Here is a 24,072-nt window from a genome sequence, read left to right on the forward strand (position 1 = left end):
CATGTATGTTTCTAGGATTGCTGTAACGTGTAGTTCCCAGAGCTGAATGACGTGTTTGGGGGCCCGTGCTCATGAGTGGGCCTGGGAGTGCCGTAAACGCATGTGCTGAGCTTAGGGAGGTCTGGGTGAGGTTGTGCAACAGCATGGGCAGGATCGGAGGGCCGCAGGGGGCCTAGGTATGGAGTTTAGTGCCCACAACCTTTGTGCACTGGTAACAGCCTGCAGAGAACAAGGAGGAGGAGGTAGTGCTCAGGAGGTGTGCAGAAGAGGTGGATTGGGCTGGGGTGGGGTGTGGGGCAGGTACATGCGCTGGAGGCTTGTGAGGTGGGGGTGCCTGGAGCATGAGGAATGGGAGTGGGTGAGGGGCTTCAGGTGCATGGGGTGTGGCGTGAGTTGCGAGTCACAGGGCTGCACCGGTGAGGGTAGTGCGCCCAAGCAATGTGACCTGGCTTACTTCCTAGTGCTGTGTACCTGTCTGTGCACTCCCGCGAACTCTGCTGCTCCATGCCTCCATGCCAGGTTAGGCTCCAGCTTTTTGCCTCTCAGTTCCTCGGCCTCTGCAACCAGGGCTGTCACATGTGGTGCAGAAGGCTTTCCCAGGTCAGCCACATTCCCGCATTGCTGTCTCAGTCACACTTCTATCCGTTCTCTAACTTTTCTGTGGAGCAGGGCTAATCTCAAGCTGCTGTAGTTGGCCATCTTCCTGGAAGTCCCCTGTAGCCCAAATCTTAATGTATTCTTCCATCTCCTTTGAGTTTGGGAAACAATTTAAGTGATGTAATTTTTTTTAATTTGTCTCTTTACTCGTAGTGATCAGCCATTGTACTTTTTCCACATTTGAAGATGGTGAAGCTAGATATTCATACTCTGGCTCATCACCTCAAGCAGGAACGCTTATATGTAAACTCTGAGAAACAACTCATTCAGAGGCTCAATGCAGATGTACTTAAGACAGCTGAAAAGTTGTATCGTACAGCATGGATTGCTAAGCAACAGAGAATTAATTTGGATCGGCTTATCATAACCAGGTAAAGAAAAGATTTTAGAGGTCTTAAATTGAGTGTACAAATGTATAATTCTATGCTAACTGCTAAATGTAAATCAATGAATCTATTTCCAACGGAGTGCGTGGTTTAAGATAGCTTAAATCAGTGTCAAGATGAGTGTTTGCTTACAATACAGATTGTGTGTTTATGAACTTAATCACTGTCATAGAGAATTATAACTTATTCAGCATTAACATTTTATACCATGCCAACATACAATAATTTTGTATCTTTGTGTGTTTAAGTGCTTATTTTATTGTTGTAGAGAGTAAATTGTATTCTGCTTTTCTCCTAATTTTTGTTTTTTGTTCTAATTTTTTGTATTATTTTTTCTTCTAATATTCTTTAATATGTGCATTTCTGTGTTTTGATATTATATATCTATTTTTCCGTTTTATAAGCCACATATTTCATTGTTTTAAGAAGCGTTTTTTGATTATGACAGTAGTGATGCTGAGGTACAATGTTAAGAAAAGAACCCAGGCACAATAGAGTACAGACTGTATGCTTCAGTTTATTTAAAATTCAGAAATAGGCAGAACTAATCTTTGATGATTATTCTGATTAGAATCAGAATAACAATTACTTCTTGGGAGGTTGGTGTTGACCGGGAAGGGGCATGAAGGAATGTTCTGGAGTCCTTAAAATGTCCGATGTCTTCATCTAAGTGGTGGTTACATATGTGTATACACATGCACAAATTTATCAAGCTGAATACTTGAGATTTTTACACTTTGTTGTATTTTTACCTCAATAAAAAGTTAAAAAGAATAATGCTCCTGTGAACATGTTATAGTATTTTCGCCCTTCCTTGGGCTTATTTTATTAGGATTTATTTCCAGAAGTCGAAAGCCTAGGTTGAAGCTTATTACATATGGGCAGGGTGCTGAGAAAAGTTGAAATAATATACTTAATATGGACTTAGTTTAGATTCCTTTTTAGCACTTGAATATTTATTTGTAAAACTTCTTGTGTGTCCATAAATAAGCAGTTTTTAATTGCAGTTAATTTATGTTTAATCCCTAAGAGTGCAGCTCTGAGCAATAGTTGTTAGGATCTACAAAAGGATACTTTTTGAATCTCACTTAATATAATGAGGGATTTTTCCTTTCTTGGATTTTTTGGTTTTGTCTTTACATATTCAGATGCTGTTGAGCTAAAAGATTTTAGCAGTCAGAGTGATCTCATTGTAGGGTCTATAATCAACTCATATCTATATATGTACTATATACTAATAATTATTATCATTATCCTAAGTGTACTTGTTTGCATATATTTTTAGTGCTGAAGCTTCCCCTGCTGAATGTTGCCAACATGCCAAGATTTTGGAAGATACACAGTTTGTTGATGGATATAAGCAATTGGGATTTCAGGAGACTGCTTATGGAGAATTCCTGAGTCGATTAAGGGAAAATCCTCGTCTTATTGCCTCTTCTTTGGTTGCCGGAGAGAAGCTTAATCAGGAGAACACACAAATTGTTATTTACACAGTCTTTACATCCCTCTATGGCAACTGCATTATGCAAGAAGATGAAAGCTACCTCCTTCAGGTTTTGCGCTACTTGATTGAATTTGAACTTAAAGAAAGTGACAACCCCAGGAGGCTTTTGAGGAGAGGAACTTGTGCCTTCAGCATCTTATTTAAACTTTTTTCTGAAGGACTATTTTCTGCCAAACTTTTTCTCACAGCTACCTTACATGAGCCAATCATGCAACTACTGGTTGAAGATGAAGATCACTTGGAAACAGATCCAAACAAGCTAATTGAAAGATTTTCTCCATCTCAACAGGAAAAACTCTTTGGAGAGAAAGGCTCAGATAGATTCAAACAAAAGGTTCAAGAAATGGTGGATTCCAATGAGGCCAAACTAGTGGCGCTGGTGAACAAATTTATTGGTTATCTCAAACAGAACACATACTGCTTTCCACATAGTTTGAGGTGGATTGTGTCTCAGATGTACAAAACCCTGTCCTGTGTAGATAGACTGGAAGTTGGAGAGGTCAGGGCAATGTGTACTGATCTCCTGCTTGCCTGCTTCATTTGTCCTGCAGTTGTCAATCCAGAACAGTATGGAATAATTTCTGATGCTCCTATTAATGAAGTGGCAAGATTTAATCTGATGCAGGTATGCTATTGTGTTACTTTTTAAATGAAATCCTTACATACTTGACTGCAGTTGATTCAGTTTTCTAGAACAAGTCTACAGTCCTTGTCCACAATTTCAGAATCCAGAATGATTGAAAAGTGAGTGTCTTTTATACTTCATTTAGTGGTAAAACTCAACATGAACTAACATGAGACTATTTATAATTCTAACTGCTGGATTGTTTGATGTGTTTGTTTATAGAGTACTACTCTGCACCCTGCTGGATATGTTAACATATATGCACTAAATGACCGTTCTAAAATCTCCAGATTCTGAAATCAGAAACACTTCTGGACCTAAGAGTTTCAGAAAGAGGATTTTTTTTAAAACTTTTTTTTTATTATATAGTATAACATATATACAAAGCAAAGAAATAAAAAAAAAGCAATAGTTTTCAAAGCACTCTTCAGCAAGTAGTACAGGAGAAATTCCAGAGTTTGTCATGGCTACCATACTATCCTCATATTTTTCCTTCTAGCTGCTCTAAAATTTAGGAGGCTAGAGGACTTACGTACTTTTTTATCATCACAACAACTTTTTTCCCTTCTTATTTTGTGAAAAATAATATATATACAAAAAAGCTATAAATTTCAAAGCACAGTACCACAATTAGTTATAGAACATATTTCAGACTTTGACTTGGGTTACAATTTCACAATTTTAGGTTTTTACTTTTAGCTGCTCTAAAATACTGAAGACTAAAAGAGATATCAATTTAATGATTCAGCAATCATATTCATTTGTTAAGTCCTATTTTCATTTGTTAAGTCTTGTCTTCTATGTATAATTCCACCATCACCTTTGATTTTTCCATACCTCAGAGGATTTTTAAATGAATCTGTTTTAGCACTTTTTCCCTTAATTATCTGAGCTACTGAAGTCACATTATTATTTCTTAAGGGATTCTTTTAATTATATCTTATCCAGAAGTACTATGAGGAAGAAACTGGGTTCATTGGGAGTAGACTGTATCTTTGGATGATTTTTTAAAATAATAAGCTTTTTTTCAGTCAGTTTTGTCTCCTTGGGGTATTTAGAAATCAACTATGTATAGATCTCTGAAAATCTTTTTTTTTTCCCCAGTGTATTCTATGATAAAGTATTTATAGTTTTATTTTTGTCATTCCAATAGAGAATCACATATTTTCAAAATGAGTGAAAAGGGAGGTTGCCCAAACATGAAGAAGATAGTACTAAATGATATTATTACCTTTCAGCAAAGAGCCTTTTAAGAAAGCCTTACTTTCGGCAGTAATGAACTTGTTCTGTGCATTACTTTACCAAACAATATACATCATGTAGGAATTATTTACTTTTAAATATAGAAAAATATATTCCATTTTGAGTGCTTTGTGAGTTGTACAGGGTAATTATTCAGTATTAATCTGAAATAGTTTAATAGAATCAGCTTTTACAGATTAATTTATCAGTATGATATGTGTTAAAGAGAAATCAAAGCAAAATTTTCTGTGTACTCTCTATAACTCTTAATCTATAGTAAAAGCTGATATAAACAAGAAAAACATTTTATTTAGAACCCTATTTTGTATACCTGTTCACATGGTGTGAATATTATTGTGAAACAGATTTTTAGAATAGACTATAAATACTTTTCATAGGGATTAATTTCTAAGTCTCTATAGTCTAAATTTCTCTACCACTGTTTTGGATTTCAGGTTGGCCGCCTTTTGCAGCAATTAGCAATGACTGGCTCTGAAGAGGGAGATCCCCGCACAAAAAGCAGCCTTGGGAAATTTGACAAAGTAAGAATAAATACTATGCCATGTGAAATCTTGTTTATATAAAATTATACCAAAGTATTAGTAAGCTCTTCTCTTTATTATTATAAAATCTTTTTTTCTTACACAATTCATAAATATTCTTTTCGCTTACCCTTGATGTAAGTATAGAGGATTCAGTGTTGGGTCAGCAACATTTAAAGGAAGAGGTCACTAAAGATTACTAACTCTCACTTACAGAAGTGTTAAAGAGATGCCATTTTAATGAGAATCAAAGAACTATTAAGATACTTTATTTTTGGGCGGGCCACGGTGTCTCAGCAGGTAAGAATGCTTGCCTACCATGCCCGAGGACCCGGGTTCGATTCCTGGTGCCTGCCCATGTAAAAAAAAAAAAAAAAAAAGGTATTTTATTTTTATAAGTTTGATTTTTTTGAAATTGCCACTAAATCAAATCTAGGTATATGAACCAGCAATAACTGTATAATTTTAAGTGTATCTCATAAAATTAACATCTGTGACACTGTTTAGTTTATTAAATAAACTTTTAATTGATCATATTTTGAATAGGCAGCCCATTCAACCTTGATTAAAATTCAGAAGTTATACAGTAAGGTTTCCCTTCTATTTTGGATCCACAGCCTTCATTTCCTTTCTAAAAGGTTCTTGATTTTTCAGTCTTCTGAGTATCTTTCTATAGGTTATAAGTCTATAAGTGAATTCTTGCTTATATTCTCCCACTCAGCCTGTCTCATTCTTCTCACAAATGCTAGCATAGAGTGCACACTGTTCTCTGTCGTGTTTGATTTACTTACCAGAATATCTTGGAGATTATTCTTTATTAATATGTAAAGTGTTTACTTTTTTAAATGTTGGTTTAACATAATTTTCAAAAAAGTAAAGCTTATGCATAAGTGTCCACCTTAATCAGATTTTCTTCCATTATTTGAAGGGACAATATTTTACTGTTGCCTTTCCTGTTTTAACAGAGCTGTGTTGCTGCTTTTCTTGATGTTGTGATTGGGGGCCGTGCAGTGGAGACCCCTCCGATGTCCTCTGTGAATCTTCTGGAAGGGTTGAGCAGAACTGTGGTTTACATAACCTACAGTCAGCTTATTACTCTGGTAATAGCTTTATCCTTTAACAAGATTTTCTTTAAAGTCATTTAGATAAGCATGGCAGAGATCCAGATAATACATTGTATGAGAAATAGATACAGTAAAAAATTAATTTACCAGCTAATGACCTTTCCCTTTTGTCAGGTGAATTTTATGAAGAGTGTGATGTCTGGAGATCAACTGAGAGAAGATAGAATGGCTCTTGATAATTTATTAGCGAACCTACCCCAAGTCAAGCCAGGAAAAAGCAGCAGTTTGGAAATGACTCCCTATAATACTCCTCAGCTGTCTCCAGCAACCACTCCAGCAAATAAAAAGAATCGATTACCTATAGGTAAAGAGAATTTCTCATATTGGGGCTTTCCCTTAAATCTGATTTCTTTATTAGCCTTTGTTATTGCTCAGTGCTTTGGAATATAGTTTTAAATAATTTGAAAAAGTCTTTCTCTTCAGCTTTTTAATTTCATGTGTACTAATGGTAATTCAATTTTTAAAAATTCCACCAAATCAGTTAAGGTTTTAGCTTTATCTAGACATACTTCTGGTAACTAATTGAAATCATACCATCTACAGTATGCCTTGTTTACATTTTAGGGTTTTTAATTGAAAAATGTTGGGTATGTCATTTGTAGTTATAAGTAGTCATTTAAAAAATTACGTAGCCCTCTGCTTTCTATAAACTTCTAAGTCATAATAATATAATGAAATAATACTACTTCAGATGTTTCTGTCAATAAAGTAGAAAATACGTAGTATTTTTCCATTATTGTTATTATTAATACTTGATCTTATCAACTGAGCTGTCATCTTAATGTTATTATAAATAGAGATCTTTTGTTTTATGTTTGTTTATTTTAAGATTTAGGTTTTATTAAACTTTGTGTAATTAAGCATTATCCACCTGATAAACATCTATTACCTATATATACACAAATGTACAAATTAATTGAGCATATGCTCAATTAATATTTCAATATTAAAAATAAAAATAATTGAGTCACTGAGTAAGCACTTTATAAATGTTGTTTCATTTAATCCATGCAGAAATACTATAGACGGTAGATATAATCTTACAGGTTGAGGCACTGTGTTTAGATACTGGGTATACAAAGACCATTAGGACCTATCCCTACTCTCAAGTTGCTCAGCGTTTAGTTGAAGAAACAAGAATAGACCAGAACCCATCAGTGAGCTAAGTATTTTGATGGAGGTGAGCATAGGAAATTATGGGCTCACTTAACTTACCTGTGTGTTAGTGGTATTGGAGAATATCTTGCAGCATTTGAAACCTACACTTTTTCTTGAAAAAATTAACTAGACAAGGAGAGAGTTTTTAGCCCAGGCGAGGAGGAGTGTTTTAGTTCCCGTTATTAAGTGATAATGAGGAACTCAGCAACGGTTAGTGAACGTAAATAGTTATTGTGTTTTACAAATTTTGAAGAACGGAACTTCATTTTATATTTCTGTGAGTTGTTGTATCACAGAAGTTTTTAAAAATGCATCTGTTTTACATTCAACTTAATATGGACTTAAATCATCAGTAGGAATATGACATCATAGGACTATCAGTCTTTGGCTTTCATCATCCCAAAATGCGAATTTTCAGAATTAAAATAGAACAAAATGATATTTTACACTTAGGATTTTTAAATATCATGGACTATTTGTAATCTGTTAACAGGAAAAATTTAATTATTTTTGGTGAATCGGTGAATTTTTTCCCATTGTTCACTGTTATCCATTGTTTCTTTCATTTCCCGTATCCCAGAAGTGTCACTAAGTATAGGTCTAATGGAAAGTAAATTTCAAGTGTTTTCCCAGAATTATTTTGTATATTGGTATGACCTGGTCATTGTATTTCTTTCCTATTTTTGAAAGTATGTCCACTGTTCAAAGGGTTGATTTTCTTTCTGTTTAATGCTTTCGCAACCCAGGACAACAGTTAGCAGCCATCACTGCCTGGGATTCCTCAGCCACCAATCTTACCGCTCATATTACTCTAGTAACCCCATTTGGTGGGTAATGGGCTGTTTTCCTCTTTTTATATAACTTTTATTTAAGAAATAGTATAAAATTTGTGTTCCATATGCATGCTGTGTGGCTTTAGTAAATTGCTATGTGAAATTTGATCACTCTCATTTTTGTAAAACTTGTTATGTAAGATTCATATATATGTTCATGAAGTTTAACTTTAGTTCAAAATTTAGTAGAGGATAATGAGAGCTAGCAAATAGAGGTGTGAGTGAGCTTATTTTAGACTCTTGGTAGTTGGTGCATGCTCTAACTTTTGAAACTAAAAGTTATTAATAAATCTACAGTGTTGTGAAGAGAAAATGACGGTTATATATCTGCCTCCTATCTTGTTCTTGAAATGAATCAGCTTTCACTCAAGAGAAATTTAAACTTACACAGAGGACTAAAACTCAGAGAAATTTTCCAAGCTGTCCGAAACTTCAGAAAATATTAGTGTCCACAAGTTCTTGAAAAATCTACAGAATGAATGAGTTTTAGAAAAAAAATTATTAGATAATTTATAGACAGAGGAAAAAAAAACCCAAATTGTTGGGTCTGTTATTAATTTTGGATGTTTCCATAAAATAGGAAGTGTCTTGTGTTCAAATATAGGGAAATCTTCCCTCTTGTGTTTTTGGCATGAGATCAATAAATTTCACAGGGGGAGTGGGTTTTCAGAACTGATTCTGAATGTCAGCAGTTGCCTAATTAATGCCTCTATTGCTTTAAATGGCTATCTGGTTTCCATATGAAGTTTTCTAATTCTTATAAAGAGAATCAGTTATTAGTATGGAAGACCTGTGGCAGTTAAATCATTTTATAGGAAAAATAGTTGAAATATCTTTAAGAGATAAGATATAAGATGATGCTTTTTTTTTTTTTTTTTGCCCCAAGTTTCAAATTGATGGGGACATGTTTTGCTCTTCTACAGATAGGATCATTTATGTAGTGCTCCTTGTCAGATGGACTTGGAACTTTGGTTATCAATTTTGAAAGAGAATCTGTCTTCAATAGAGTGGGGATTTCTGATCTTTTTTCTTCTTATCTATATTTTCACCACTCTTTTTGTGCATGTGCAAATGTTCTATACCGATGGAAAGTATATTTTTGTATTGCATAAATCATTTTCTTCATTTTGTCTTTTTCTTGAAATTATTTCATTTGACAATTTTTTATTAGCAACTCGGAGCAGAAGCCGTACTAATATGCTAATGGACCAGCATATGGACCATGAAGGATCATCTCAGGAAACCCTCCAGGAGGTACAACCAGAAGAGGTGTTGGTCATTTCCTTAGGAACAGGTCACCAACTTACTCCAGGGATGATGTCGGAAAATGAGGTATGAATGTATTGTTACAGTTAACTTATAGCCATCAAAGTCAAGAAATTGAGAATTTTTTTTTCAAATTAATGATCATTTGCTTCTATAAATTAATACCTATTTAATGCATATTCTTTATTATGGGCCTGCCATGACACACCATCATATGCTAAGCTCCCTGTGAGTAGCTCTGGAGGCCCTTTACATGAATACATCTATGATACTGAAGCTGAGAAACAACTCTACATCAAAAGAAATTTTCCTAGTAGTAGTTAAGGAAACAGAAAGCTAGAAAGTTTTGGTATGGAAATTGAAGGAACTCTTCCAGTGACCTGTAGAAGATGTTTTTTGTTTGTTTTCCTTTTATTAGTATATTGGTAGTCTTCCTGCTTTAGGAAAAATAAAAAATTCTTGATAAGTATATATTTTTTCTCTTTTTTCTATTCTTTGGCTGATGTAGAAGAGATAAAAGAGATAACTGAGAAGAAAACTAACTAGTAAAATATTTCGAAGAAGTGGGAATAGGGGATGGGTATCAATTTCAAGTTATTTGTAAACGCAAAAGCTTGGGACAGAGGCTACACCCAGAAAGGAAAAAAATCTTGACTCTCTAAAGATAGGAGCCTCTTCTCATAGATTGTGACCTCTTGAAAAAGAAAATAGTGATTGCTTATTCAAGAATAGCTGTCCCTGGCCAGGGAAGAAGAAGAAGAGAGCAAATAGAGTGGTGATAAAATGGTGATGATAATTGGGAAATCTTTGTTTGGGACTGTGGCATGGATAGTAGAGAAGAGGACTATCAAAGTGGATATCAGGATACTTTGGATTTATAGGGCCATGGTGGCTCAGTGGCAGAGTTCTCACCTGCCTGCTGGAGACCCAGGCTTGATTCCTGGTGCCTGCCCATGCAAAAAAAAAAAGAAGAAGAAAGAAAGTTACTTTGGATGGACTATATGTGTGTGAATATATCTCAATAAAGATATATATTTTTTAAAAAGTGTATATCAAGAAAATGGCGGGCTTTGTAAAACCCAAAACAAAAATAACTTGGTGTAGTAGAAAACTTTCTTCAAAAAAGCAACAAATGAACTGGCAAAAACCATTAGAAGCAACTTCTTAGAAACTCTGGAATATAGTAAAAAACTTGTAACTAGCCTGCCATACAGGAGACCCAGGTTCGATTCCCAGCCCATGCACTTCCCCCAAAACAAACAAACAAGCAAAACAAACAAACAAAAATTCAATGAATGGTGCTGCAATAACAGGATATTCACATGAAAAATAATGACTTGTGAGTGCACCATACAGCATACAAAAAAAAAAAACCAAAACAATAAACCACCTTGTAACCAGAATGAAGGAAAAAACCATAGAATTTGGTAAGTTAGCTCTGTAAAGTTCTCACTTACTCTGATGTCACATTCCAATCCCCAGCTCAGCAGTGACCTTAAAGATGACAATGTGCATTCCTGGTGCAGATTGCTGGTACTAGAGAGAGCAACACAGACTTTATTCTCAGACTTGTGATTGTGTATTTTGACTTGTCTGCTGGCTCCCTGGAGGAATCTACTGATTTAAAAAGTTCAGTGAACACAAAGAGATCCATACCAAGATACTTCATAATCAAATTATTAAAGGCCAAATACAGAGAGAAATGACCTTAAAGGCAGCAAGAAAGAAGTGACAGACAATGGCATTTGCCTTTTAGGTTCTATAAGAAATGAAAGATGGAGTTAGAAACCAAAAATACAGTAGTACTGGCAGTTTTTTAAAAAATAATTTTTGAATTTTCAAAAAATATAATAACAAATGAACACAAACATTCTTAACATATGATCATTCCATTCTAGATTTATTATCAATAATTCACAATATCATCATATAGTTGTATATTCATCATCATGATCATTTCTTAGAACATTTGCATCAATTCAGAAAAAGAAATAAAAAGAAAACAGAAAAAAATTCATGCATACCATACCCCTTACCCCTGCCTTTCATTCATCAGCATTTCAATCTACTAAATTTATTTTAACATTTGTTCCCCCTATTATTTATTTTTATTCTGTATGTTTTACTCTTCTGTTGATAAGGTAGATAAAAGGAACATCAGATGTTATTTGTGAAAAATAACATATATACAGAAAAACACAATAAATTTCAGAGTACATGGCAATCTGTTGTAGAACAGATTTTAGAGTTTGGTACGGGTTACAATTCTACAATTTTAGCTAGCTGCTCAGAGATGTGGGAGACTAAAAGAAATATCAATATACTGATTCAGCACTCACTCATTTGTTAAACCCTACCTACTCTGTATAACTGCACCATTACCTTTGATCTTTCTCTCACTTTTTAGGGATATTTGCCCACTCTAACTTTTTCATTTTGGAAGGAGCTGTTGATAATATGCGGTAGAGGGATGGAACTAGTTGATGTTCTGGAAAGGCTGGTCCATCTGCATTTCAGGATTTATCTGGTCCAGGGACCTATCTGGGAGTTATAGGTTTCTGGAAAGCTACCCTAGTGCATGGAACCTTTGTAGAATCTTATATAACATCCTAGGTGTTCTTTAGGATTTGCAGGAATGAATTTTGGTTGGGGTTTGGCAAGTTATGATAGGTAGCAATGTTTAACTGAAGCTTGTATAAGAGTGAACTCCAGAGTAGACTCTTTTTTTTTTTTTTTTTTTTTTTTTTAAAGGAAAGACAGAGAGAAGGAAGGAAGGATAGAAGGAAGGAAGGAAGGAAGAAAGGGAAACATTTTTTAAACATTTTCTTGTTTTATTGTATTCTGTTTCTCCGTTTTTGTTACATGGGCTGGGGCCGGGAATCGAACCGAGGTCCTCCGGCATAGCAGGCAAGCACTTTGCCTGCTGAGCCACCGCGGCCCGCCCCAGAGTAGACTCTTGACTCTCTTTGAACTTCCTCAGCCACTAATACCTTATTCGTTACACTTCTTTTCCCCGTTTTGGTCAGGATGGCATTGTTGATTCCACAGTGCCAGGGCCAGACTCATCCCTGGAGGTGATCTACTTTTCATCTCTGGATGTCATGCCACATGTAGGGGGTAGGGCAGTGGTTTCACTTGCAGAGTTGGGCTTAGAGAGAGCTTCCCTAATTTTTGAAAGATAGTGTTGCTGGATGTAGAATTCTCGTTCATTCTCTCTCTTTCTCTTTTTTTAAATATTTTTATTATGAGCAACGAACCGACATACTGACATTCTTGACATACAGTCATTCTTTTTTTGTGTGTGGGCAGGCACCGAGAATCAAACCTGGGTCTCCGGCATGGCCGATGAGAACTCTGCCTGCTGAGCCACTGTGGCCTGCCCCATACAATCATTCTTGACATGAACATTCTTGACGTTCTTACAATCAGTGGTTCACACTATCATCACATAGTTATGTATTCATCACCATGATCGTTTTTTTTTTTGAATATTTGCATCTCTCCACCAAAACAAAGAAAAAAGAAAAAAACTCATACATGCCATACCCCTTACCACTCCTTTTCATTGACCGCTAGTACTTCAATCTACCTGATATGTTTTAACCTTTGTTCACCCTAATTTTTTCTGTCCCCCTTATCACTCTGTTTTATTGATCACTAATATTTCAATCTAATCTATTTTAACCTTTGTTCCCTCTATTATTTGTTTATTTTTAATCCATATATTTTATTCATCTGTCTATACTGTAGATGAAAGGAGCACCAGACACATTGCGAAAGCTTTATCATTATACAGTCATCTTTAAGAAACATGACTACAGGAACACCTTAAACTAAAAAGGGGATATCTGTATAATGCAAAAGAATAACCTTCAGGATAACCTCTTGACTCGTTTTGAAATCTCTCAGCCACTGATACTTTATTTTGTCTCATTTTTCTCTTCCCCCTTTCGGTCAAGGTTTTCTCACTCCCTTGATGCTGAGTCCCAGCTCATTCTAGGATTTCTGTCCCTTGTTGCCAGGGAGGTTTACACTCCTGGGAGTCATGTCCCATGTAGAAAGGGGGAGGGGTGTGAGTTTGCTTGCCGTCTTGGCTGAGAGAGAGAGAGAGGCTGCATCTGAGTAATAAAAGAGGTTCTCTGGGGGTGATCTTACACCTGATTTTAAGTAGCTTAGCCTATCCTTTGTGGGGATAAGTTTCATATCAACAACCCCCAAGATTGAGGGCTTGGTCTATTGATTTGGTTGTCCCCACTTGCAAGCAGTGGAGAAGCAGGAATTCTCCAAATGGTGAAACTGAATTTTCCCCCTTTCTCACCATCATCCAAGGAGACTTTAAGAATATAGAATTCTTGATGGACAAATTTTTGCTTTCAGCACTTTAAATGTGTCATCTCATTGCCTTTTTGCCTCCATGGTTTCCATTGAGATGTCTGCATTTAGTCTTTTTTTAAAAATTAAAAAAAAAATTTTTAATAATTCTATAGTATAACATATATGCAAAGCAAAGAAATAAAAAAGCAATAGTTCCTGATGACGTCTGTTCTTAACTGATATTCTCCAAGTTCATTCATTAATGTTAGTTCATATCAGTGAGACCATACAGTATTTGTCCTTTTGTTTTTGGCTAATCTCACTCAGCATAAGTCCTTAAGGGCCATCCATGTTGTTACATACTTCATAACTATTTTATTTCTATAAGGATATAGAAATAGGGTAGATATTGGGTAATTGGAGCTTAAGGGATACAGACTATGCAACGGGACTGATTGTAAAAATTCAGAAATGGATAGCACAATACTACCTGATTGTAGCACAGTACTACCTGATTGTAGGACAATAATGTTAGAACATTGAATGAAGCTGAATGTGAGAATGATAGAGGGAGGAGACCTGGGAGCACAAATGAAATCAGAAGGAAAGATAGACAATAAAGACTAAGATGGTATAATCTAGGAATGCCTAGAGTGTATAATAGTAGAGACTAAATGTACAAATTGAAAATGTTTTTGCATGAGGAAAAACAAAGGAATGACAATACTGCAGGGTGTTGAAAAATATGGTAATTAATATTTTGAAACTTCAACTTACCTGTGAGACTAAAGCAAAAAATGTTTATTTGGTTCAAAATTTATATTTTGACTAGTGCATTTCGTAATATAACTTCTGTGAACAGCTTAATTGAACACTAAAATTACATGGAACCTTGAGTAGGGCATGAGATTTTGTAGGTTTATCCAGGGTGATGTCCTGTTAAATCTGATAGTGATTTGAACAGTGAATAAAAAAGTATTTGCAAAGTCCCCTTGGTGGAATGGTGAGAAAGGGGGAAAACTACTTCCCCAAGTGGAGAATTCTTGATATTCTTGCACACACACAAAAATGCAGTAGTTTTCAAAGCACTCTTCAACAAGTGGTTACAGGACAGATCCCAGAATTTGTCTTGGGCTACTGTACAATCCTCTCATATTTTTCCTTCTAGCTGCTCCAGAATATAGGAGGCTAGAGCACTTAAAATGCTTTTTTATCATCACAATTGACTTCTTTTCCTTCTTTTTTTTGTGAAAAATAACATACATACAAAAAAAAGCTATAAATTTCAAAGCACAACACCACAATTAGTTGTAGAACATGTTTCAGACTTTGACATGGGCTACAATTTCACAATTTTAGGTTTTTACTTCTAGCTGCTCTGAAATACTGGAGACTACAAGAGATATCAATTTAATGATTAAGCATTCATATTCATTTGTTAAATCCTATCCTTTGTATAACTCCACCATCATCTTTGATCTTTCCATACCTCTCTTTAGGGTTGTTTGGGCTAGTTTTCCCTTTAGTATTTCTTGCAGAGCTAGTCTGTTGATCACAAATTCTCTCAGTGATTTTTTTGTCTGAAAATGTTTTAATTTCCCCCTCATTTTTGAAGGACAGTTTTGCTGCATGTAGAGTTCTTGGTTGGCAGTTTTTCTCTTTTAGTATCTTAAATATATCACACCATCATCTTTTTGCCTCCATGATTTCTGCTGAGAAATCTTCACACATTCTTATTGGACTTCCCTTGTATGTGATGGATTGCTTTTCTCTTGCTGCTTTCAAGATTCTCTCTCTTTGATATCTTTCTGATTAGTAAGTGTCTTACAGTACATCTATTTGAATCTATTCTGTTTGGGTACACTGCGCTTCTTGTAACTGTAATTTTAAGTCTTTCATAAGAGTTAGGAAATTTTCAGTGATAATTTCCTCTATTAGTTTTTCTCCTCCTTTTCCCTTCTCTTCTCCTTCTAGGACACCCACAATATGTGTATTTCTGTGCTTCATGTTGTCATTCAGTTACTTGAGTCCCTGCTCATATTTTTTCCATTCTTTTCCCTATATTTTCTTTTGCTGGTCAGATTTCAGATGTCCCGTCCTCCAGTTCACTAATCCTATCTTCTGCCTCTTGAACTCTGACATTGTAGGTTTCCGTTGTTCTTTTCATGTCTTCTACTGTGCCTTTCATTCCCATAAATTCTGTGACTTTTTTTTTCAGACTTTCGATTTCTTCTTTTTGTTTGTTCCTTGCCTTCTTTATATCTTCCCTCAATTCATTGATTTGATTTTTGATGAGGTTTTCCGTGTCTGTTCACACATTCTGAATTAATTGTTTCAACTCCTGTATCTCATTTGAATTGTTGGTTTGTTCCTTTGACTGGGCCATATCTTCAGTTTTCCTAGTATGAGTTGTTATTTTTTGCTGGCATCTAGGCATTTGATTTCCTTAATTAGTTTATTCTGGAGATTGTTTTCACTTTTTTTACCTAGGATTTTCTTGCTGGATGACTTTGTTGTCTATCTGTTCTTTGACATTCATTTCAGTTTATTCTAGACCTCTAGTTTAGATTTTGTTTAACAGAGGAGAATTTTTCAGTTCTTGTTTCTTACCCTGCCTGTATGGTGCCTGTTTTTTTTCCCCCCTTAGGAGAGATTGCTTAGGCATTATAGACTCCACTTACAGTTCCCCAGACCAAACTGGCCTCCCCTCATGAGGAAAGAGTCACCTGTTATCACTTTTCCCTGAGGTTCAGACCCAACAGGTTGAAGGACTTTCCTATGAAGCCTCTGGCTCTGTGTTTTTCCTATCCTGCCCGGTATGTGGCGCTTGTCTGCCTGTAGATCCCACCAGCGTAAGGTGATGTGGTACCTTTAACTTCAGCAGATTCTCCCTCTTGGGGGCTTAATTGAGACAGAGAAGAGGTTTTAGGCTGGCTTTAATCACTTCAGTTTTCCAGACCCTGGGGTCTGAATTCCTTGAGGGAGGAATTCCACCTGAGCTGGGTGCCACCACTCTTCTGCTGAAGGCACAGCCTCCAGACAGACTCAAACAAGCTGAATTTTACCCATGCCTGTGGCATTTGGAGCCTGAGAAGCCCTGCAGCTATAACAAAAGAGCAGTCAAGCTGTAGAAACACAGCCACAAAAAAGAATAGAAAAAAAATCCTTTTCAGAACAGGACCCCTGCTCCTCAGGTTTGCCAAACAAGAGCTTAAGTTGGTACTTTGCTCTGTGTATCTCCAGGTCCTGGGTGCCTCCTCCTTTCCTTTAGGCCCCAGATCCTTTCAAGTATTTTGTGCTGTCCTATCCAAAAAACCCTCTGTTTTTTTTTTTCTTTCTTTTTCTGTAAGCCCTGCCCGCTCTGAGCCAGGGCAGAAAGCAGCAACCTCAGCTTTTACTTGCGGTTCAACTAAGCTGGTAGCCTGTTTTTCAGTCAGAATTAGTTAATTAATTTCACAGTTGGAGCTTGGTTGTGCTCAGCCCCTCCTGCTAGTAAAGTCTCTTTCTTATCCCCTCTGGGAAGCAGGCTTTGGGGGAAGGGCACCAGCTGCCGCGACTGGGGGAACTCATGGTTCTGGCTGGACTTGTCCCGACTGGGGTATGCTGTGTGTCCAGTCACTGACATGGCCCCAGCAGTTGTTCTGTACTGTTCCTGACTATTTACTAGCTGCTATGGAGGATGAACTAAATCCCACGCCTCACTAAGCTGCCATGTTGGCTCCTATTCGGTAACTCTGCTAGAGTTTCTTTTTCCTCAATTTTTGGAAAAGTTTGAACAGGATTTGCATTAGTTCTTTCTGGAATGTTTGATAAAATTCTGCTGTGAAACCATCTGGCCCTGGGCTTTTCTTTGTAGGAAGATTTTTGATGACTGATTGAATCTCTTTATGATTGGTTTGTTGAGATCTATTTCTTCCTGAGTCGGTGTAGCTTGTTTGCATGACTTCAGGAATTTGTCCATTTCATCTAAGTTGTCTGGTTTGGTGTATAGTTGTTCATAGTGTCCTCTTATGGTTTCTTTTAATTCTTTGGAGTCTGTGGTAATGCACCCCTTCTCATTTCTGATTTTGTTTATTTGCATCCTCTCTCTTTTTTTCTTTGTCAGTCTTACTAGTGGCCCATCAATTGTACTGATTTTCACAAAGAACCAACTTTTGGTTTTATTGAGTCTTTGTATTGTTATTTTGTTCTCCCATTCATTTATCTCTGCTTTAATTTTTGTCATTTCTCTTTTATTTGCTTTGGGGTTCATTTGCTGTTCTTTCTCAAGTTCCTCCCAGTTTGCTGTTAAGTCCTTGATTTTTGCTCTTTCTTGTTTTTTAATATAAGCATTTAGTGCATTCAGTTTCCCTCTTAGCACAGCCTTTGCTGCATCCCGTAAGTCCTGATAAGTTGTATTCTCATTTTCATTCATCTTCAGATAGCTGCTGATTTCTCTAACAATTTCTTCTTTGACCCACTGGTTATTTAAGAGTGTTATTTAATCTCCATATATTTGTGAATGTTCTCATTCTTTGGTGGTTATTGAGATCTAGCTTCATCTCATTATGATTAGAGAAAGTACTTTGAATAATTTCAATATTTTTAAATTTATAAAGACCTGTTTTTTGTCCCAGCATATGATCTATCCTAGGAAATGTTCCATGAGCACTAGAGAAGAATGTATAACCCTGTGCTTTGCGGTACAATGACCTATATATGTCTGTTAGGTTTAATTCATTTATCAAGTTATTTAACTTCTCTGTTTCCTTGTTGATCTTCTGTCTGGTTGTTCTATCTATAGAAGAGAGTGGTGTAGAAATCTCCTACTCTTATTGTTGAAACATCTAACGCTCCCTTCAGTTTTTCTGATGTCTGTCTCATGTACTTTGGAGCTCCTTGAATGGGATCATAAACATTTATGATTGTTATATCTTCTTGGTGAATTGACCCTTTAATTAGTATATAGTGTCCTTTGTCTCTTATGATGTCTTTACACTTAAAGTCTGTTTTGTCCGATATTAGTGTAGTTATTCGTACTTTCTTTTGGTTACAGCTTGCGTGGAAGATCTTTTTCTGTCCTTTCCCTTTCAAACTCTTTGTATCCTTGTGTCTAAGATGAGTCTCTTGTAAGCAGTGTATAGCTGGATTATGTTTCTTTTTGTTTGTTTGTTTTGTTTTGTTTTTTTTGCATGGGCAGGCACTGAAATCGAACTGGGTCTCCAGCATGGCAAATGACACCTCTGCCTGCTGAGCCACCATGGCCTGCCCTGGATTATGTTTCTTAATCTATCCTACCAATCTGCATCTTTTAATTTGTATGTTTAGTCTGTTAACATTCAAAGTTATTACTGAAAAGGTGTTTCTTGATTCCACCATCTTATCTTTTTTATTTTGTTTATTTTTATTTTATTATATATTTTCCCTCTTTCTCTTTGTATTCTTTAAATTACTGTTAGTGGTGCTCTTCAATTCTGTGCCATCCTCCAGACTTCCCTCTCCTGTTTTTTTTTTCATTCGGTAGAACTCCATTTAGTATTTCTAGTAGGGCTGCTCTCTTGTTGACACTTTCTTTCAGGACTTCTTTGTCTGTGAAAACTTTAATCTCTCCATCAGTTTTGAAGAACAGTTTGGCTGGGTACAGAATTCTTGTCTGGAAGTCTTTCTCTCTCAGGATCTTGAATATATCTTGAATATATCGTACCACTGCCTTCTTGCCTTCAGGGTGCTAGTTGAGTAGTCTCAAGTCAGCCTTATTTGATTTCCCTTGTATGTAGCAGAATGTTTTTCACTTGCTGCTTTCAGAATTTTCTGCTTCTCTTCAGCATTTGATAGACTGGTGTTCTGGTTTGCTAGCTGCCGGAATGCAATATGCCAGAAACAGAATGACTTTTAAAAAGGGGAATTTAATAATTTGCTAGTTTACAGTTCTAAGGCTGAGAAAATGTCCCAATTGAAACAAGTCTGTAGAAATGTCCAATCTAAGGCATCCAGGGAAAGATGCCTTGGTTCAGGAAGGCTGATAAAAAAGCTCACGGTTTCTCTCTCAAGTGAAAGGGCACATGGCGAACACAGTCAGAGTTTCTCTCTCATCTGTAAAACGCACATGGTGAACACGGTCAGGGTTTCTCTCTCATATGGAAGGGCACATGGTGAACACAGTGTCATCTGCTGGCTTCTTTTCCTGGCTTCCTGTTTCATGAAGCTCCCTGGAAGGCATTTTCCTTCTTCATCTCCAAAGGTCACTGGCTGGTGGACTCTTGCTTTTCATGGCTATGTTGTTCTGCTCTGCTCTTTCTGAATCTCTCCTTCATTCTCCGAAATGTTTCCTCTTTTATAGGACTCCAGAAACTTATCAGGATCCACCCAAATGGGTGGAGACATGTTGTCACCTAATCCAGTTTAACAACCACTCTTTTTTTTTTAATTTGCATGGGTGGGTACCGGGAATCGAACCTGGGTCTCTGGCGTGGCAGGCGAGAACTCTGCCTGCTAAGCCACAGTGGCCCTTAACAACCACTCTTGATTAAATCACATCTCCAGGGAGATGATCTGATTACAGTTTCAAACATACAGTATTGAGTAGGGATCATTCTCCCTTTACAAAATGGGATTTAGATTAATGCATGGCTTTCCTAGGGGACATGCATCCTTTCAAACCAACACAGCTGGTTGTTATGTGCTTTGGGGAAGGTCTGTTTGAATTTATTACGTTAGGAGTTCTTTGGGCTTTTTTAACTTGTGTATTTATGTCCTTCATGAGGGTTGGGAAGTTTTCCCCCATTATATCCTCAAGTATTCTTCCTAGCCCTTTACTCCTCTCTTCTCCTTCTGAGACACCAGTGATTCTTATATTTGTATGCTTTGTTTTGTCTATCTTTTCTCTGAGTTCCCATTGAATTTTTTCTGTGTTCTTTGCCAATTTGCTGTTTTGAGTCTTTGAAGTCAATTATCCTGTCCTCTATATCACTTATTCTTTCTTCTGTCTCTTCAGATCTGATGTTGTGTGCCTCTAGTATGTTTTTTATTTGGTCAACAGAATCTTTAATCTCTGTGATCTCTGCTATTTTTCTATTTTTCAAGTTCCTCTTTGGGCTCTTCTGTTGTCTTCTTGATCTCCTTTATGTCATTTGCTGTCCCACTTATTTTATTAAGTAGAGTTGTATGAACATGCTTAGTGATCTTCTGCTATATCTTTGTGGTATTTAAATATCTCGATTGATTTACTTTGTGAGTTGATATCTTTCAGTAGTCTAAGGCCTTGTGTTTGTGGGATGGTTGTACAGCAGGGAGCAGGGCACAGAGTGGAGTACTCAGTATGGTGATTTTTGTTTCAGGGCAGGTTGGGTGCAGGTTGGGGATGTTATGCTGATGCTTGTGAATGTGGCCACCCAGCAGCCAGGGGAGATATAGGTGTGCAGGTGCACCAGTCTGGGGGAGCATAACCCTGGTGTGTTACTGGTCTAAGGCATGGAGCCCTTTGTGCACAAGTGTAGAGCTGTGACAGCTAGTCGATGTTATGCGTTTGTGGATTGGTGACAACTGTGACCTGGCTGCACAGGTCAGCACTTTCTCAGAGCTGGGAAGTAAAGCTGAGGGCTGTATGCATGTGTGGTTCTAGGACTGCTGTAAAGTGCAATTCCCAGAGCTGAATGATGTGATTGGGGCCCCTTTGCGTGTGTAGGCCTGGGAGTGAGGTAAACGGATGCGCTGAGCTTGAGGATTGAGAGGCACTGAGTCTGTGCAGCACTATTGGCTGCAGCAGGGATAGCCTAGGTATGGAGGTTAGTGCCTGCAACCTTCATGTGCTGGCAAAAGCCTGCAGGGAACGGGGAGGAAGAGATAGTGCTTGGGAGGTGTGCAGGAGAGGTAGGTTGTGCTGCATTTGGGGTGGGGGTGTTAGGTAGGTACTTGCCCTGGGGGCTTGTGGGGTGGGAGCACCTAATGCTCGGGGAATTGGAGCAGGTGGTGGGGTTCAGGTGTGTGGAATGTGGGGTGAGTCATTGGTCACCGGCCTGCTACCACTGGTGAGGGTAGCGCACTGAAGGAATGCGGCTTCCTCATCCCACGTTTCTGTCCTTGTACTCCTGTGGACTCCATAGCTCCGAGCCTTTGTGCCACGCTCAAGCTTTCTGCCTCTGAGTTCCTCAACCTCTGCAATCAGGGCTGCTGTGTGTGGTGGAGAAGGCTCTCCCAGGTTAGCCGCACTCCCAAATTGCCACCCTGTTGCCCTCCTGTCCCTTCTCTAACTTTTTTGTGGAACAGGGCTAATCTCAGGCTATTCTAGTCAGCCATCTTCCGGGAATTCCCCCGCATTTAATTTTATTGAAGCTCCCTTGTATGTGACATGTTGTTTCTCTCTTTTTTTCTCCTTGTACAAGTCCTTTTATTTATTTTTATTCATATAGCATATATTCTATCCAAAATAAACAGTGTCTCACAGTAGCCTCACTTGGCTTCTGTACATTACTTCTTTCTTAAGGCTTTTAGAATTCTCTGTCTTTTAAAATGAACAGTTTGATTATAATATGCCATCACATGGAACTTTTTGGGTTATCCTGGTTAGAATTTATTGCATGTCTTAAATTTTTATATTCATGTTTTTCATTAAATTTAAGAAGTTTTCTACCATTATTTCTTTGAGTATTCTCTTTGCCCTTTCTTCTTCTGGAACTCTCATGATGCATAACTTGATGGTGTCCCATAGGTTCTTCATAAACTATTCATTTTTCTTCATTTTTTCCTCTTTTTGCTCCTCGGACTAGATAATTTCAATTACCTTACTATGGTCTTCAGCTCCTTTTCATAATTTCCATCTCTCTACTGATATTCTCTTTGTGTTCATCTGTCATTTTTCTGACTTCCTTTAACTCTCTATCCATGTTTTCCTTTGTCTTTGAGCATATTTAGAACCATTTTTAAAGTCTTTTTCTGATTTGTTCAGATCTGTTCTTCTTCCTTAATGGTTCCTAATGCCATAATTTTTTGGCTTTTGCTTCTTCTTTGTAAATTTCCTAATCTTTTGTTGAATCCTGGACATTTTGATATTTAATGTACTATCACTGGAATTTAGTCTTTGAGGCATCTGTTCCTTAAGCTTGTATCCGGCTAGTATTATGACAGAGATTTCCTTGATTGCCTAGAGCAAACAAACAAACAAACAAACAAAAAAGAAAACACCTGTCCTAGTCTGCAGGTTGACCAGTGTAGGTGTTCTCCTTCAGGACTTATCCAGACAATGAATTAGAGAGAATAGCTCTAGGCCAAAGCATTGGGACTTTTTTAATCTTTTTACCCATGTATCTTTTCTTGGGCATGCTTATGTGGCCCTAAGAATTCCTCTGTTTGTACAGTTCTGAATGTTCCCTTTTCCCCAGTAAAGAGTTTTTGACTGCCATATATGTCCTATTGCCAGCAATCCCTTGCCCCATGCAGAACAACTTGACTGATTTCCCGTGGCGTTCTGTAGGAAAGTTCCTTGAGCTTCGTTCTATACATAGAGCTGGTTGTGGGATAACAAGTCCCTTGGGTCCCTACCATACATATTGGAACAGACATTTATTCTGCATTTCATGATGGTTACTCTCCTCACTCAGAAATCAGGATTAGGTATCTGTTCTGTGAGTGCTGGCCAGCTCCTTGTTCAGCTGTACTGGTGAGTGGTAGGGGAAGAGCCAGCTTGGATATCACAAGATGCTACTGATTTTAAGTAATCTTTTCTTAATTTTCTACTCACTCTGTTTTCGACAGTCCTTACTGTTTTCTGGAGCTTTGAGAAAAATGTTTCTGCCAATTCTTGCTGGTTATTCAAAGCTTTTGTGAAGGGACAGAGCCCTGAAACATCTCATTTTGCTGTGTAAATGACATGATTTCTTATATGGGTAAACAAATGGGCTAGATTTATGCGTCTCAGTGGAGATGGTGTTGAAATTCTGAATAAGATAACTTTTCATTTTGGGGGACTTTTCCATGCATTGCATGATATATTTTATCCTGTGATCCTAGTACTAAATTATAGTATAGTTCCCCAGTCATTCTAACAACCAAAATTGCCCCCAAATGGCTGAAAACCATTGGGCTAGATGACTCTTAAAGTTCTTTCAATTTTGAGATTCTTTGTTTTGAGTGTAGTTTAGAGTTCATACGTTCTCTAATTTAGAGATATGAAGTGATATTTTTATATTCCAGTCTGACTAGTTTTAAACACTAATTTTCCTTATAGGATCGCACGCTTATCCTGAATATGGTTTGGAGAAATATCTTCACTGTGAAATGATCCTTTTGTTTTCTATAATTTATACCATTCTCCAGGCCCTTAGAAGGACTTATACTAAAGATTTATTGCAGATCTCTTTTATGAGTTTACTAGTTCACATATGTCTTAAAAATACAACTATCTTGTCATTTCTATTTCTGCATTTAATTTCAAGCCAATAGGATAA

The 24,072-nt window shown here is 37.0% G+C and overlaps 1 protein-coding gene across 7 annotated transcripts in view; it reads left to right on the forward strand.

The window, feature by feature from the left end:
* Positions 1-24,072, forward strand: part of GAPVD1 (GTPase activating protein and VPS9 domains 1) — a 126,978-nt gene that overhangs the window by 51,539 nt on the left and 51,367 nt on the right. For 6 of the 7 annotated variants that reach the window (XM_077144878.1, XM_077144843.1, XM_077144836.1 and 3 more), the window contains 6 exons: positions 811-1,028; positions 2,329-3,172; positions 4,870-4,956; positions 5,922-6,056; positions 6,195-6,384; positions 9,243-9,403. In XM_077144878.1, the coding sequence (XP_077000993.1) occupies positions 844-1,028; positions 2,329-3,172; positions 4,870-4,956; positions 5,922-6,056; positions 6,195-6,384; positions 9,243-9,403 (1,602 nt within the window). In that variant the 5' untranslated portion in view covers positions 811-843. Of the gene's footprint in view, positions 1-810; positions 1,029-2,328; positions 3,173-4,869; positions 4,957-5,921; positions 6,057-6,194; positions 6,385-7,984; positions 8,066-9,242; positions 9,404-24,072 lie in introns of all 7 variants that reach the window. The other variant, XM_077144887.1, reaches the window with a different exon arrangement.

This window comes from Tamandua tetradactyla, chromosome 2, assembly GCF_023851605.1.
Source record: "Tamandua tetradactyla isolate mTamTet1 chromosome 2, mTamTet1.pri, whole genome shotgun sequence".
NCBI lineage: Eukaryota > Metazoa > Chordata > Mammalia > Pilosa > Myrmecophagidae > Tamandua > Tamandua tetradactyla.